Source organism: Zonotrichia leucophrys, chromosome 1, assembly GCF_028769735.1.
Source record: "Zonotrichia leucophrys gambelii isolate GWCS_2022_RI chromosome 1, RI_Zleu_2.0, whole genome shotgun sequence".
NCBI lineage: Eukaryota > Metazoa > Chordata > Aves > Passeriformes > Passerellidae > Zonotrichia > Zonotrichia leucophrys.
The window spans coordinates 116,371,991-116,385,835 of NC_088169.1; the positions used below are offsets into that span (position 1 = coordinate 116,371,991).

General features: G+C 47.3%; 1 protein-coding gene across 1 annotated transcript in view; it reads right to left on the reverse strand.

The window, feature by feature from the left end:
* URB1 (URB1 ribosome biogenesis homolog) overlaps positions 1–4,731 on the reverse strand; it is a 38,196-nt gene extending 33,465 nt beyond the window's left edge. Inside the window, exons 1-4 of the mRNA XM_064729184.1 lie at positions 4,582–4,731; positions 3,909–4,048; positions 2,593–2,744; positions 1,676–1,808 (exon numbers count right to left, since the gene is read on the reverse strand). Of these exons, the coding sequence (XP_064585254.1) occupies positions 1,676–1,808; positions 2,593–2,744; positions 3,909–4,048; positions 4,582–4,720 (564 nt within the window). The 5' untranslated portion in view covers positions 4,721–4,731. The remainder of the gene's footprint in view (positions 1–1,675; positions 1,809–2,592; positions 2,745–3,908; positions 4,049–4,581) is intronic.
* Between the last annotated feature and the right edge of the window lie 9,114 nt (positions 4,732–13,845).

Here is a 13,845-nt window from a genome sequence, read left to right on the forward strand (position 1 = left end):
AAAATGTACTGGTTATGTGCTTGTCAATTCTCAATGTATGAGACCAGGCCAGAAATTTAAATAAAGAGGAAACACTAACAGCCGTTTCATGCCAAACCCTGCATCACTGCACCTCCTCACCTGTGCACTGCTGGGCCAGTGCACAGAAATGCCCATGAAAAGGGTGAATATAAAACTGCCAGCTCAGGCACAGGGGGAGCAGTGAAAGCTCGACCTCTAACAGCACCACAGGACATGAACATTGAAGCACAAAATGGTTTCAGTTGGAAGGGACCTTCAGGATCCCCTCATTCCACGCCCTGCCATGGGCAGAGCCATCTCCCACTGCTCCCAGCCCTGTCCAGCCTGGCCTTGGACACTTCCAGGGACGGGGCAGCTCCTCCTCTGGGCAGCCTGTGCAGGACAGCGCCCCATCACCCTCACAGCCAGAATCCTCTCCCAAAATCCACTGTCAATAAATACACCCTCTTCCAAAGAGCCACCCCTCCCACCACTGCATCCCCTGAGAGTCCTGTCATGATTTACCATTGTTTTTAAACCTGCTGTGCAAAATAAAGCTGCATGTAAATGAGCCTGAAAGAAGACTCTAAGCAAGCAAAAGAAAAGGCAGCAGGGACTCATCAAAGGGTTGAAAGAAGAAATAGAGAAATTAACAAGATTTTGCTGTAAGCTTTGGGCCTGGTATTTCTGGGTTAAAAACTCACCTCTGACAGCCAGCTGTGACATAATTTCACTGAAAGCTGTACAGGACTAAGACTTTTTGGATGCTAGACTCCTTGTACCTTATTTAAGCAGCTTGTGGCCAAAAGACTGCACCCAAGCATTTAAAATCAAGGGTGGAGCTACTCCTGCAGACAGCTCCTGCAGCGAGGTCAAAATCCATGGAATCTGACAATTCTGGAGCTATAAAAGGTGGTTCCTGGGGAAAAGGGATGTGCTTGGTTTTTTGCCTTCCACTTGATTGTTTAATAAAGAAAAAGTCTGAATTTTCATTTCAGATGGCACAAACCCAACACAAACATACACATTCACCCTGCAAGTAATCTTTAAAGTCTGGAAACAGTATGTCAACATTGCAAACAACACTGGATTTATTATACACTTGCATTTGGAATGACACAATTATTCTTGTTCTAAAGCACTGGTTTGGGTCAATCCTGACTATTTTTAGCAAACAGGGAGGGAACAAGAGATAGTTTCTTCTGGAAAAAGAGGAGTGGCTTTTCCTCTTCATTCACATATTCTTCTTAAGGATTTCCAGATAAGATTATCTAGAACTTTTGTTTATGTTTTCAAATGCAATTAGTCTGTATAATTACTCTCAATATCCTCTCCCCAATTCCCATTTATTTCAGTGGGACCAAATCACAAAACAAAAGACTAGTTTTCAGGAGTTTACTACCACTTTCACTCTGCTTCAGACATTACAAGGGCAGTTCACAGAAACTGTACATTTCTATTTCTCCACAGCTGGTTGGAAACACATGAGGCATTTTCATGCGTCCAGTTGGGCACAATCAAGGACTTCAGCCTGACACAGGACAGGAAGGGAGAGTTAAGCTCTTGCAGATGAAAACACAGCAAACCTTGGCAACAGCTTTGTTCTGAACAGGTAGCTAAAAAAGCTGGTGGAGCCCTGGCACAGCATGCCGTGGCATGCAGCACCTCAATTTACCTGCTTACACCTTCTTTTCAGCAATCCAGGCAGGTACTTGTTGTTGAAGTCAAAATGGCTGTAGACATCCCTGGCCGAGTCCGGGCCCTGAGCCACCATGGCCGACAGCAGGGTAAGGCACCCCCGGCTCACCCTAAAAACAAAACAAAACAAAACAGAGGAAAACCTGCAGGCCATTCCCAGGGTGATGGTATACAAACTGCCAAACCAGGAGATTAAAACTAAAAGAGAAAATAGAAGGGAAGGTAAACAATCTAAGTAATTGTTTTAGGCAGTAATAACAGCAGCTGGGAAAGAAGGGAGAGGGGAGAAAGGAGAAGGAAATGCCTTTTTATGTTCTTCCCCAAAATTAGGCTGTAATGTGAGGCTGGATATTCCCTTTATGAAGTAGTTTAAAAGGGACAAAGTGACAAAATTATTGAACAACCCAAAATGACCTCAGACTTAAGAGACTGAAAAAATTGCAGAAGAAAAGCCAGTCTGAAAGAGAAAAATCCATGATAAACATGGAAAGCTGACTCCAAAAAATACAGGGAAATAAAGCACTCGAGAGCAGCTCTTTTTGCCATCAAAAGGAAGAATGCCCAGCCCTGTTCCACACCATGCATTTCACCCTACAAGTCAAGCAGCACTAAAATAACAGGACTCAAGGTAAAACCCATGTTAGCTCTCACCAGGACAGCCCCAGCTGATGAAAAGTACAGCTTCAGGAAAGTATCCTACAGCACTGGATTGTTTGATGTATCAGTTTCCACTTTGCAAAGCCTTCCACAGGCTATTATTTCATGACAAGTGGAAAAGGATTATTAAATAAAGGGGGATTATTAGCAATAAGTCAAGATGAATTTTCCAACATCTAGAATCTCTGTCCAGATCACTTGACAGAGATTCTCCACCAGAGCACCAAGAAGATTTACCTGTGATTTTCAGAATACAAAGCAGCATAGACCAGTTTCATGTAGGAATGAATCAACTTTTTGACAATGTTCATTCCCACAACAGAAAAATGTGAGAGGTCGCTGGCTGTCCTCAATAAAATGGCTTCTAGAGCCTGAAAGATTAACAGCATCTGCAGGATAAAAAAGTATGTTAATATCTGACAATATCAGGTAAGGCTTGAAATTATTAGCTGAGCAAACAGTAATAATCAGCATTAATAAAAAGAGTAACCCCACTCCAAGAGGAAAGCTTCTACATATGAAAGTGACATTAACTTCTAAATTCTCTCCCAAATTAATGCTTCCTCTTTGTAAAGATCACTTCTGAGAGCATGAAGTTTCAAGGAATCAACACTTCAAGAGACAACTACTCCTAAGTGGATGACGAAAAATGAAATGTCCTGGAGAAAAATATCATGTTCCAATCTTGCAATTAATTCCTGCCAGAAGAATTCAGAATCCACTCAGCACTGGGACTGTGCTCATCACAAACATCAGCCTCTCCTAGCAACGGGATATTGAGGGAAAGCTGTCACTGAACATTACAGAGACAGAAATGATACTCAAAGGCAAAGAACAGCAAGTGATGGTTAAAAAGCCACACAATACAATACTACATTGTAAGTAACACTACATTGTAAGCAATGCTGCACCAGCATTCACAGTGAAAAGTTACTGAACTCTTTGTCCATTCATCATATTCTGAGGAGGATAAAATTGTGTCCAGTTGAAATAAGGAAAATGAAATCACCTTTACCAGTGGCTTCCTAGAAATGCTGATGTATCAGGCAGATATCTAAAAACACTTACTTTCACAAGGCTACTTTTGTTTTGCTTTCTTAACTGCTTCTGTTGATCCCCTTATTTCCTAAAAGGCCTTTTAATAATAGCTTGATTTGGACAGGACTATTGGTTGTGTGTGCCATTAAATCCAGGAACATCTATGAACAGAACGGAGCATCTCCCACTTGGTAGGTGCTCCTGCCACTGCTACTTCCAGAAAAAAAAACAAAATTCAAATCAAAAATTTACAGAGTTATTTACACCACAAAGCACTATTTATCCATAAAACCATAGAACATCCTGAGCTGGAAGGGACCTACAGGGATCATCCAGTCCAACTCCTTGCCCTGCACAAACACCTGAACGATCCCACCCTGTGCCTGAGAGCCTTGTCCAAACGCTCCTGGAGTTCTGGCAGCCTTGGCAGCTGTGACCATTCCCTGGCAACCTTTTGTTGGTTCCAGGGTGGGAATTGTTGGGATTGTGGCCGCCAGCCCCCATATCCAACTTACTTCACTTTCAGGCTTCCTTTCTCCATCGAGAAGCCTGAATATCTCAGCACACTCCATGGAAATTTTCACGTATCCCTCCACGACATCGTACACTTGGGGCGACGGCAGCGTTTTGGCGATGGACACGAAGGTCTCCAGCCCTGCAAAGCCACAGCGTCACCCGGACCACCAGCGCCACGTGTGGGACCCGCTCTGGGCCACACAGAGGGGCCGGGCCGGGCCCGTGCGCGGCATCCATCCCCAGCAGCAGCAGCAGCATCCGTGACATCCCCGCGACGTCCCCCGGGCCGCCCGCACAGCCCGGGGCAGCCCCTCAGCCCGGGTGAGCCCCCTCAGCCCTGGTGAGCCCCCTCAGCCCAGACCGGCCGCCTCAGCCCGAACCAGCCCCCTCAGCCCTGGTGAGCCCCCTCAGCCCAGACCGGCCGCCTCAGCCCGAACCAGCCCCCTCAGCCCTGGTGAGCCCCCTCAGCCCAGACCGGCCGCCTCAGCCCGAACCAGCCGCCTCAGCCCGGGTCAGCCCCCTCAGCCCGGGTGAGCCCCCTCAGCCCAGACCGGCCGCCTCAGCCCGAACCGGCCCCCTCAGCCCAGACCGGCCGCCTCAGCCAGGGGCAGCCCCCTCAGCCTGGACTGGCCGCCTCAGATCACGCCTCTCCCGCCTTGCAGAGCCCCTCACCCTTGGCGGCGGCAGCCGGGTCCCGCAGCAGCGCCTTGAAGCGGGCGCCATTGAACTCCTCGTCCCGCGGGCCACAGGCGCGCTTGGCCGCAGGCTCTCCGCTCCGCTCCCCGGCCTCGCCGCTCCGCTTCCCGGCCATGCTCGATCCGAACCCGGCCCGGGCCCGCCCCGGAACCGCCGCTGCTCCCGCAGGAAGGGGTGGGATTAGCTCGGGGCCGTCGCGGAGCCGGACCGCCCTAGCGGGAAGGTTTCCCCAGCTACCAGTGCCGAGGTGGGCAAAAAGAGTTAAAAATATTATCATGGTATGGTTTCAAGGGACCGTAACATTCCCACTCCCTCCATGGGCAGGGACAGGTTGCCACTAGGCCAGGTTGCTTCACGCCCTGTCCAGCCTGGCCTTGGACCCTTCAGGGACCAGGGGCAGCCACGGCTGCTCTGGGCACCCTGTGCCTGGGCCTGCCCACCCTCACAGGGAACAATTCCTTCCCAATGTCCCGTCTGCAGCAGTCTCTCATCCATCGCTGCTTGCAAGGCCAAGCAGGTTTTTGTCATCCCAGTTTCCTCAGACTGCAGCACCCTGCGATCCTGAACCAACACGGCTTAAAGTTCGGCGTGGAAGGGGAAAGCACGGAGTGCAGGGAATCGGGGAGGGGAGAGAAATTCCTCAGATACTCCTCTCTCTCCAGGAGAGGGAAAGGCTGTGGCTTTCCAGTACCTGAAGGGACCCACGGGAGAGACAGAGAGGGACTATTTATAAGAGTGACAGAAAGGGGAATGCCTTCCCACTGCCAGAGGGCAGGCTTAGATGAATTAAAATCTAAACCGTTCCCTTGCTTTCAGCAAGAGTTATTCCAGGCAAGCACGGTGATAAGGAGGAATGGAAAAAGCCTTGTGCCAATAAACAGTTTCATACGGAATGACAACAGTTGTAACAGTAGTGGAAGATAGAGTAGATTAGCTCGGTAAGAAACAATTAAAATAAAGATCTATCCAAATCCAAACCAGAATTTTTTTCATATGTGCAAGTAATAAAAGTAACATTCCTGGGCTTTTTCAAACTGTTTTTTTTTGGTTTTTTTTTTTTTTAGCAAATGACTGTAAAAAGAGTGATCCAGAAGAGGGCAACATTCACAGCCATTCTGAGACCTAGGATGAACAAATGCTTTCACACTGACAGAAGATGCTGCGATACTTTGAGAGCAGAGGACAACAAAATAAAAGAAGCTGAAGTTAGAAGACAGAAAAGGGTAAAATAAAGAGAGTACATAAGACTGGGGGGGGAAAAGGAAGTGGGAAAGTATGAATTGCTAGACACTAGGTACAAGGGCTTTTTCAAGTAATTTATGAGAACAAAGCTAAAAGCATCTTAATGCTGCTAGTGACATCATGCTCCAAGCTCTGCCAATAATTCCTGTTTCTAGGAATACTTAAATTCAACTCTCTACATCCCAACTATTTTCCTGCTTGATTAAAAGGCAGTGCCATTTGGAATTCACCTCATTATAGCAAATTCTATGCAAAGGTACAGGCTTCTCAGTTCTTCCATAGAACATTTTTGGTCCCATCCCATCTTCTGGATGATGGGAATCCTTTCTTTCAGCCTTACAGTTTTCTTGAAACTTAAATTTATGCAGGTATACAAATACATTTGCAATTCCAGAAATTGATAGGCACATAATGTAGAAGGTAAGTACCATTCTCAAGAGGGAGCTGCTTTGTTATTGAGGGGATGGAAAGGAAGGCTAGAGCTAGTAGAACCAGGAAAAAAGTTTTTATTTAACACAGCTTTTAAAAGAAATAATATTGATACTGAGATTCTGAGATCTTCAAGGTAAAAGTCCAGGTTACCAGACTTACCGGCCTGATAGTTACCATCACACCATATTTCATAGTTCTAGTATTTTAAAAAGTACTACAGAATGGTACTGAAAGTTATTTTTATTTCACTTTATTTGAAGTTCAATTATTCTGTCCCCTCGCTGCCTGTGAGGCTGTCAGAGGCCTCCAGGAGGCTGGGGAAGGACACTGCTGCTCACACTTCCAGCCAGGCCACTTCCATGTTCTGCTGGAGTGCACTTTGAAGCCCGTGTCCTTTCCTTTCTCTGTTATATCTGCCAGCTTTCCTCCCTAAGTCTGTTTTTTGGCAAGCAGCAATTACGGAGGGCCAGTCAGAGGCCTCAGGCCCAGACAGAATGCATCTGCTCTGCTGTGCTTGTGTGTGCAGCAGATGGGAGCAGTGAGTGAGTCAAGCAGCAACCTCTGAGCTGCCCAGCTCCCAGTAAATCAAAATACTCCTCTGTGGTTCTTGCCAGATGAACAGATCATCATATCCAAGTTACACACTGCCCCTCTGGCATTTTCAAGCCTGAAAAACAATTCCTGGTCCCTTGCATGAACCTCAGCCCTCCGCCTTGTTCAAGGAACAGCTCTGGATAGCAGACTAAGTGAGCCAAGGCACCCTTTCCTGCCTCAGTGAGGACCTCTGAAGCCTTTACTGCCCTGGCAGTGTGTAACCAGCCAAGCCCCAGCCCTGCACTCCTGCTGGCTTGCCTTTGCCTCCCACACCTGAACCCTTTCCTGCGCTGTGGGATCCTCACCTGTGCAGTCCTGAAGACAAAAATCTGATGTGGCAGATGATTTGGCCATTTCTAACACAGAGCTTCACCAGGGTTTCTCCTCTGATTCTAGCCTTGAACACTGCTGTCCTTCTCAGCCAGCCCCTCTCTCTCCAGCCTTTAGCCATGGATACTTGCTGTTCTGTAGCTAATACTGGCCACCCCTCAGGACTGAGTCTCCTGAGATGCATTTACATCACTCCCCAACCATGTCCTCGTGACCCTTCCCAAACTCAGCCTGATCTCCAGGCCTACAACCTCTCCCTATAGATGTGGGACTGTCTCTGAGTGGGACAGCAGACAGAGCAGTGCATGAGCCCAGCTATACAGCCCGTGCTAATCCCAGCCCAAACCTGTCCTTTAACCCCACTGGTGTTGGGCTGCTGGAGCCCCAGTTAAAGTAACCCCTGTGGTGGCTTCAATTCAAGGCCATCTGTCAGTTGTGGTCCCCTACTCTACAGTACTCATAAATGCATTCATTTCTTAAAATATTTTTTTTATTTTATGTATAAATCAACCACAGAAAGCATTCAGAGGGAATGGATTTAATCCAAAATCCCATCTCTAAAGCTGTAGTTCTCAATGTTTGCTCTTAGTTCACACAATTACTCCACAGAAAAGTTTCCTTCGTTTTTTCCCAAAATTTCAAGTGTGTTACAGAGCTCCTTGTCAAATGTTCCTGCTTTCCAGCCTTTGACACCCTGAGGGATCACCGAAGAAGCAAGGCTGGATGCTGCCAAGAGATGGGATATCAGGACCCCTTCCTCAGCACAGCCTCCCAGAGGGAATATTCCCACCACTATCCCTTCTTTGCCATCACGTGTCCGAATGCCCTGTGCCCCACACTCCCATGATCCTGGACAGCCCAGTGCTAGGCCATACACGTGTATGACAGGTCATACACAGTCAGACACAGTCATTGCAGTGCTTGAGTTCCACAAGTTTGGCATGGAGGAGTCCAGGGGATGTGCAAGGTCAGTGTGTGGACCCAAGAGATGAGAGGCTGGCAAGGCTGAAGTAAAACCACAGCTTTTTTTACTCCAGATGCTGCAAAACAAAACCACCTCTCCTCCTCTTCTCCCTCCTCCTCCAATCCCAGAGTTATTTCAGCTGCAGTGCAAGGAGTGCGTTTTAGGCCTGACTAATGGCAATTTGTGTTCCTCCCACAAGGAATATCAGAGCCTGTCGATATGGACAGGGCATTATGAGGGTTTGAGTCAGAGCATGGTGTGAGTCTGGAGCTGGGCTGAGTGCCCAGGTGCTGAAAATGGGTGGAAAGATCAGAAAAGAAGGGGAGAGGACAGAAGAGTGGGGAGGTCAATGATCAGGCTGTGAAGAGCTGGAGGAGCTGGAAGCACCTCTGAGCATCTACTGCAGTACTCAGGGTATCTTCTGTGTACTGAAATCCTTCCCAGCTTCTGCACGTGGAATAATCCCCAAGCATCATCCACTCTGAGTTAGTTTGGCATGGTCACTGAGTCACAGAATTTACCAGGAGCCTTTACAAACACTGCAATAATTATTTTCAAATTTTGTTATTTGCCTTTAATTTCACAGTGCTCAGGTCAAATTAGCCTGAGGTCTGGATCTAAACCTATCAGCTCTCACTGGTTAGATATTGATATGGGCTACTCTTTTCTGAAACACTACCAGTTTTCCGTGCCTTTACATGTCCAACTTGAGAGACCCTGAAGCCTGATTTTTTCAAGGCTCTTGGAAAAGCCAAAGTTTTTTTCAGTGTTTTGACATTGATTCTGTGGCTTTAAAAAGCTTCAGTCTTGAATTTCAAGTACATAATCATTAGTAATTTTGGAAAATCTTAGCTTAAATACTTATTTATTAAAGGGGAACAGTGACAACAAGCCATCAAAGGCAGGCTTATAAAACCATAATAAAGCACTTCCACAAAGAGCTTGATTTCCAAGAGCATGGTCCACCCAGCAAGTCTGTCCTAATGTCCTTCCTAAGCTGAGAGGCAGGACACACATCTTTGCCAGTGTGTCTTTGGAGCATCATGTCAGGAAGTGACCAGGGACAACTTGGGTGCTTTAAGAGGGCAAGAACAACAAACCCAGGACCTTTTCCTTGGTGCAGTTGCTCTGCCTCCACCTTAGGTCATGTTTTCTCTTGTTTCCAGCATAAGCTCTGTGAGATGGGACGTGCCTCTTGCTTCATGTCTATACAAGTGCCAGGTGCACGGCTAGAAGAAGCAGTCTGTGTACAGGAGAAGTGCCAGCACCCTGGCAGCGCTCAGGAGGGTGAGCAGTGGGGCCTTGCTGCTGTGCCTGGTGAGGCAATGGAGAGAGGTTTCATTCCAGTGACACGTGAGGAGGCTGGCTGTACAAACCTCATGGGCCACATCCTCTGTCCTGTGAGGCACTCAGGGTCTCGCTGGTGTTATGGCCAGTTTGGCCAAGGACAGCTCAGGAGCACAAAACTCAGAACTGGTTTAGCTGAGCTTGCTCTCTCTGAAGCGAGTCAAAAAATAGCAAAACCAGCAAATATTTCCCCTTCTGCTAAACGTGCTGTGTGGAGTGCTCACTCAGTATTCATTCAAATTTCTCTTTACACACATGAGAGTGTTTCCTAACTCTGGCTCACCGAATGGTGCCCTCAAATTCAAATTACAGTACACTTGAAGATCTTGTTAGATCTTATTAACCATATTATTATCCATAGCACCTTGTGAGAACTTACAGCATCCAAAACACATTTAGAATTAGAAAAAAATGGTGAACAAGCTTCCCTACAACCATCCTCAGGTTGTATCCATAGAAATAGAGGCTGGATTGAGAAAAATGCAGTCTGTTATTTTAAATAATCACCATAAAGTGATTACTGTAAAGTATGTGCTTTGTTTTAAGTGCTCTGACACTCATTTCCATAGAAACAGACAGAGGATAGCAACCCACTTGTTTGAACTGTCCTGTACATTCTGTCTGGGGCAGAATGCAGGAATATAAAATGTTTAAAAATGTGGGAAAAGCCTGGGGTTTTGTTCTTAATTTTTTGTTTTGTTTTGTTTTAATCCTGAAAAGCCAAAAAGAACATTAGGAAAATTCCTGGAAACTTTATTCTGGGAGAATAAAATGAAAATGACAAATATCAGCTCTTAAAAATTTACAGGGGAGAAAGCAGGAAGAAAAAGCAGTAAGGGGTGTAGTGGTGAGAAGTGTACACACAGACATGTGTGTGTACTTGTGAGAAAAGGTATTTCTGAGATATTTTTCTGATAGTTTCTGTTATTGTACAATCAATCTAGTGATTTTTTTCACTAGAAAAAATTTCACTAAATTTTTTTAATAGAAAAATTTAGACCATCTAACTCAACTGTCTATTCTTTTTCACACTATTTTTTTAACATTCACTTTCTTTTATTTCACATTGTTTACTTCTTAACTGACACACTAATTTTATTGGAATTCCCATACACTAAGTCATGATATGAGCTTTGAATTGGCAGTTGGAGTGAAGTTCAGGGGAAAATTATTAATGTGGAGAAAAATAAGTTAAGTGCTCAGATTTTGGCTTTGCTTTTGCCAAGCTTGCATGTAACAACACAAATCCTGCATTTCTGGCACTGTGAAATGATTTCTTTTCTCCCCAAGTCCAAAAGAGAGAAACTGTCTGAAGCAGATTTGATATCTGTCCTGGATTCTAACTCCTGGAGTTTTGCGTGATTTTTTTTTCCTTTGGGGGAAAAAAGGAATCTAATTCCTATTGCTTGTGAGGAAAGGATAAGATTCTGTAATTCTACATGCTGAACATGTCTGGATTAGTTATATTGTCTTGCAGCAACTGAGTATTGCCAGCTTCTGGGAGCTGCATTCTGCACATCATGATGAACACTGTCTCCCTTCCTGCCTTTGTGGTTTACACTCCTGTCTCCGAGTTTACTATTTAAGCACTTCGATCACAGGGTAAAGGGAAAAGCAGAGATTTGCAAGACTACTTTTTATATTTTAGGTTACTTGGTTTTAGGTTAGTTTTGAATAGCAAAGTAGCCCCCATTCAGAGGGAAAAGAAAAAAAACCCACTATATACATACATACATACATACATACATACATATATACATGTGTGTAAAAAAATATAGATGCCATTCAGTTCCTGTCAGCCCCAGTGTCCATAAGCTTTCCTCCTCCACAGGAAGGCTTCCCTCGAAGGCAGATGTCTGCAAGCAGGAGCAGCCAGCTCGTGTGCAGTCACTCAGCCCTCAGTGCTTCACCTCCCTGGAGGTTAGCTGTCTTTTGAACCTCTCCCAGTTCAGTCATTCCTCTTGGAAACTGCCTCTGCCTTTGGGTTGTACCTGCAGAGTGCCAAAAGCATCCCAGGCTCATTCCTGCACTTTGGGATGGTCTTTTGCCTACAGCACCACCAAGCTAGGCAAAGCTGTGTTATCTCACTGGGAACAGAAAGTTCACAAGTGCTCATCAGACCTTCTGATTCAAAGCCTTTCAAGCACAAGCATGGGATACTTCCCAGTTATTTTTGATGCTGTGTATGTTCTTCTGCAGTGATTGTGTACTTGTCACAGATCTGTTGTCTGCTCAGTCACTCACAGCACTCTGAGTGGTCATTGTTGACATCTGTTCCAGGGATTAGTGAGCAGATGTGAGAGAAGGAGGTGAAACACCTCCTGCTAGAGCTGGAGCAGGTGGCCTGAACATGAGATATCTCTCTGTTGGCTGTACAGGGAGTGGAGCTTTGGCATCCTGAAGCCACAGATGGGCTGACTGCACCCACCTGAGGTTATGGCAGATACGAGGTTACAGCAGCTAGGAACTTGGGATGGACAGGTAAGCTCACCCTAATTACCTGAACACCTTTCTAGAGGATCCAAGTGTGGCCTCCAAATGCTTCTCTGTGAAAATCTGTGCTGCTTGCTCCCCAGCATTCATTTCTGCCTTGGTGGGACTGACCTGAGACAGCAAGTGCAGGAAGGGTCAGATTGAATGATCAGGTGCAAGGTCAGGGGGACAAAGGAGGGGAGTAGGGGAGACTCCCACAAGTCTCCGTCCAGTTCCCTGCTGGAAGGCAGAGGGAGCTGGCTGGGTTAGAGGCAAACACTGTCCTTATCTGAAGCAGCCAGCAGCAAGGGCTTCACCTGCAGAGCTGCTGTTCCCTCTCCCCATCTGTGTTTGTAGTTGCAGATGTTTCAGAGTGATTTTATACTGTTATTTCGGCATCTTTGATCCCCTTTATCTGAGTCCAGTAACACTTGATGGAGTGTCCCTGACCTCGGACAGGTTCATGTGAAACCTGTTTTGCTCTTATCTGCCCAAGACTAAGGAAGCATAGGCTAATATATGTGTTACCCTGTTGTTTTTCTGTGTGTGAAGAGGAACAAAAGTGGATTCAGATTCAAACATGAAGACCAAGTTGTTCAAAGTTCAGTGTAACCTCTGAAAAGAGGTGCCAAACTTTGGAAATTCAAATCTGGATGTGTTCCAACTTCAGTTGGAACAGGAGGAGAGGAATAGATTTAACACAATTCGTTTGGTTCCATCATCTTTTACTGACACACTCGTGGGGTTTTTTTCAAGAGAAAGATCAGTGCGATCATGCATGGCAGGATGCAAACAGCTGGATATTATGTTTACCCACAGCCCCAGGAAAAAAGATGCTTTTGTGCCCCATTCCCAGTGTTCGTTCCAAGCTCTCTTCATGAGGACAGCTCTTACAGGAACTGGGAGCTGTCCTGATTCATTCCCTTGGGTCCCTCATACCTTAAAAGAAGCACCAAATTACATTGGAAGGTAGTTTAGCAGATAGCAATGACAGTTTGTTTGAACTTCTCACTGGTTCACTCTTCTGTATCACAAAAGACTTCAGGGAACGACTTGAACTCTCTCAAAGTGACTTCAAGATGTTTCCTCACTTTGCAGTGAAGGCTTTAAGCCAAGCGTACACACTCCAGGCACGCTGAACTGGAGTCCGGGACTGCGGTCGGGTGGTGTCAGTGCGAGGAAACAGAGATGCTCCTTTTGCAGCATGGAAGAGTCAGTGCTGTTTGCCCACTGCAATCCCTCATCCGGAGATGCTGCCAGGCGCAGGTCCCAGATGGCTTCCCTCAGAGACCCGTGAGCCGAGCTGGAAGGGCAGGAGCGGGGCTGGAGCAGCCCTGCAGGCTCTGGAGCGAGAGCCGAGGGCGCCTGGAAGTAGGGAACGCAGGGAAGCTGGGCTGCGGGGACAGGGAGTGATGGGGAGCACCTTGCACCTGTCTCGGGAACAGCACAAGCGGGGAAATGGGGTGTGTGTCTAAGTCCGTGACTGTCCTGCCACCATTGCCAAGCAATAATGAGGGGAAAGACGGTGAAATCGAGCCTCTTGTCCGGGAGGGAGGCGCGAACGGCTCGGAGAGGGGTGGGGAGAGCCGGGGAGGGCGGGCGAGGTGCAGCCGGCTCTGAGTCAGCCCGGCCGCGCGATGTGCGCCGAGGGCAGTGCCCGGCGCGGCGCCGCCGGGAGCCCGCGTCCCTCCCGTCCCTCCCGTCCCTCCCGTCCCTTCCCCGCCGCCCCCGCGCCCCGAGTGCCCGCGGCCGCTGGACCCGCTCCCGCCGCGGCCGCTGGCAGGGCCGCTCCGCCCTCGCCCTCCTTCTCCTCCCACGCGGGGCAGGGGCAGCCCCGAGGGCGCCGGGGGGGCCGCGCC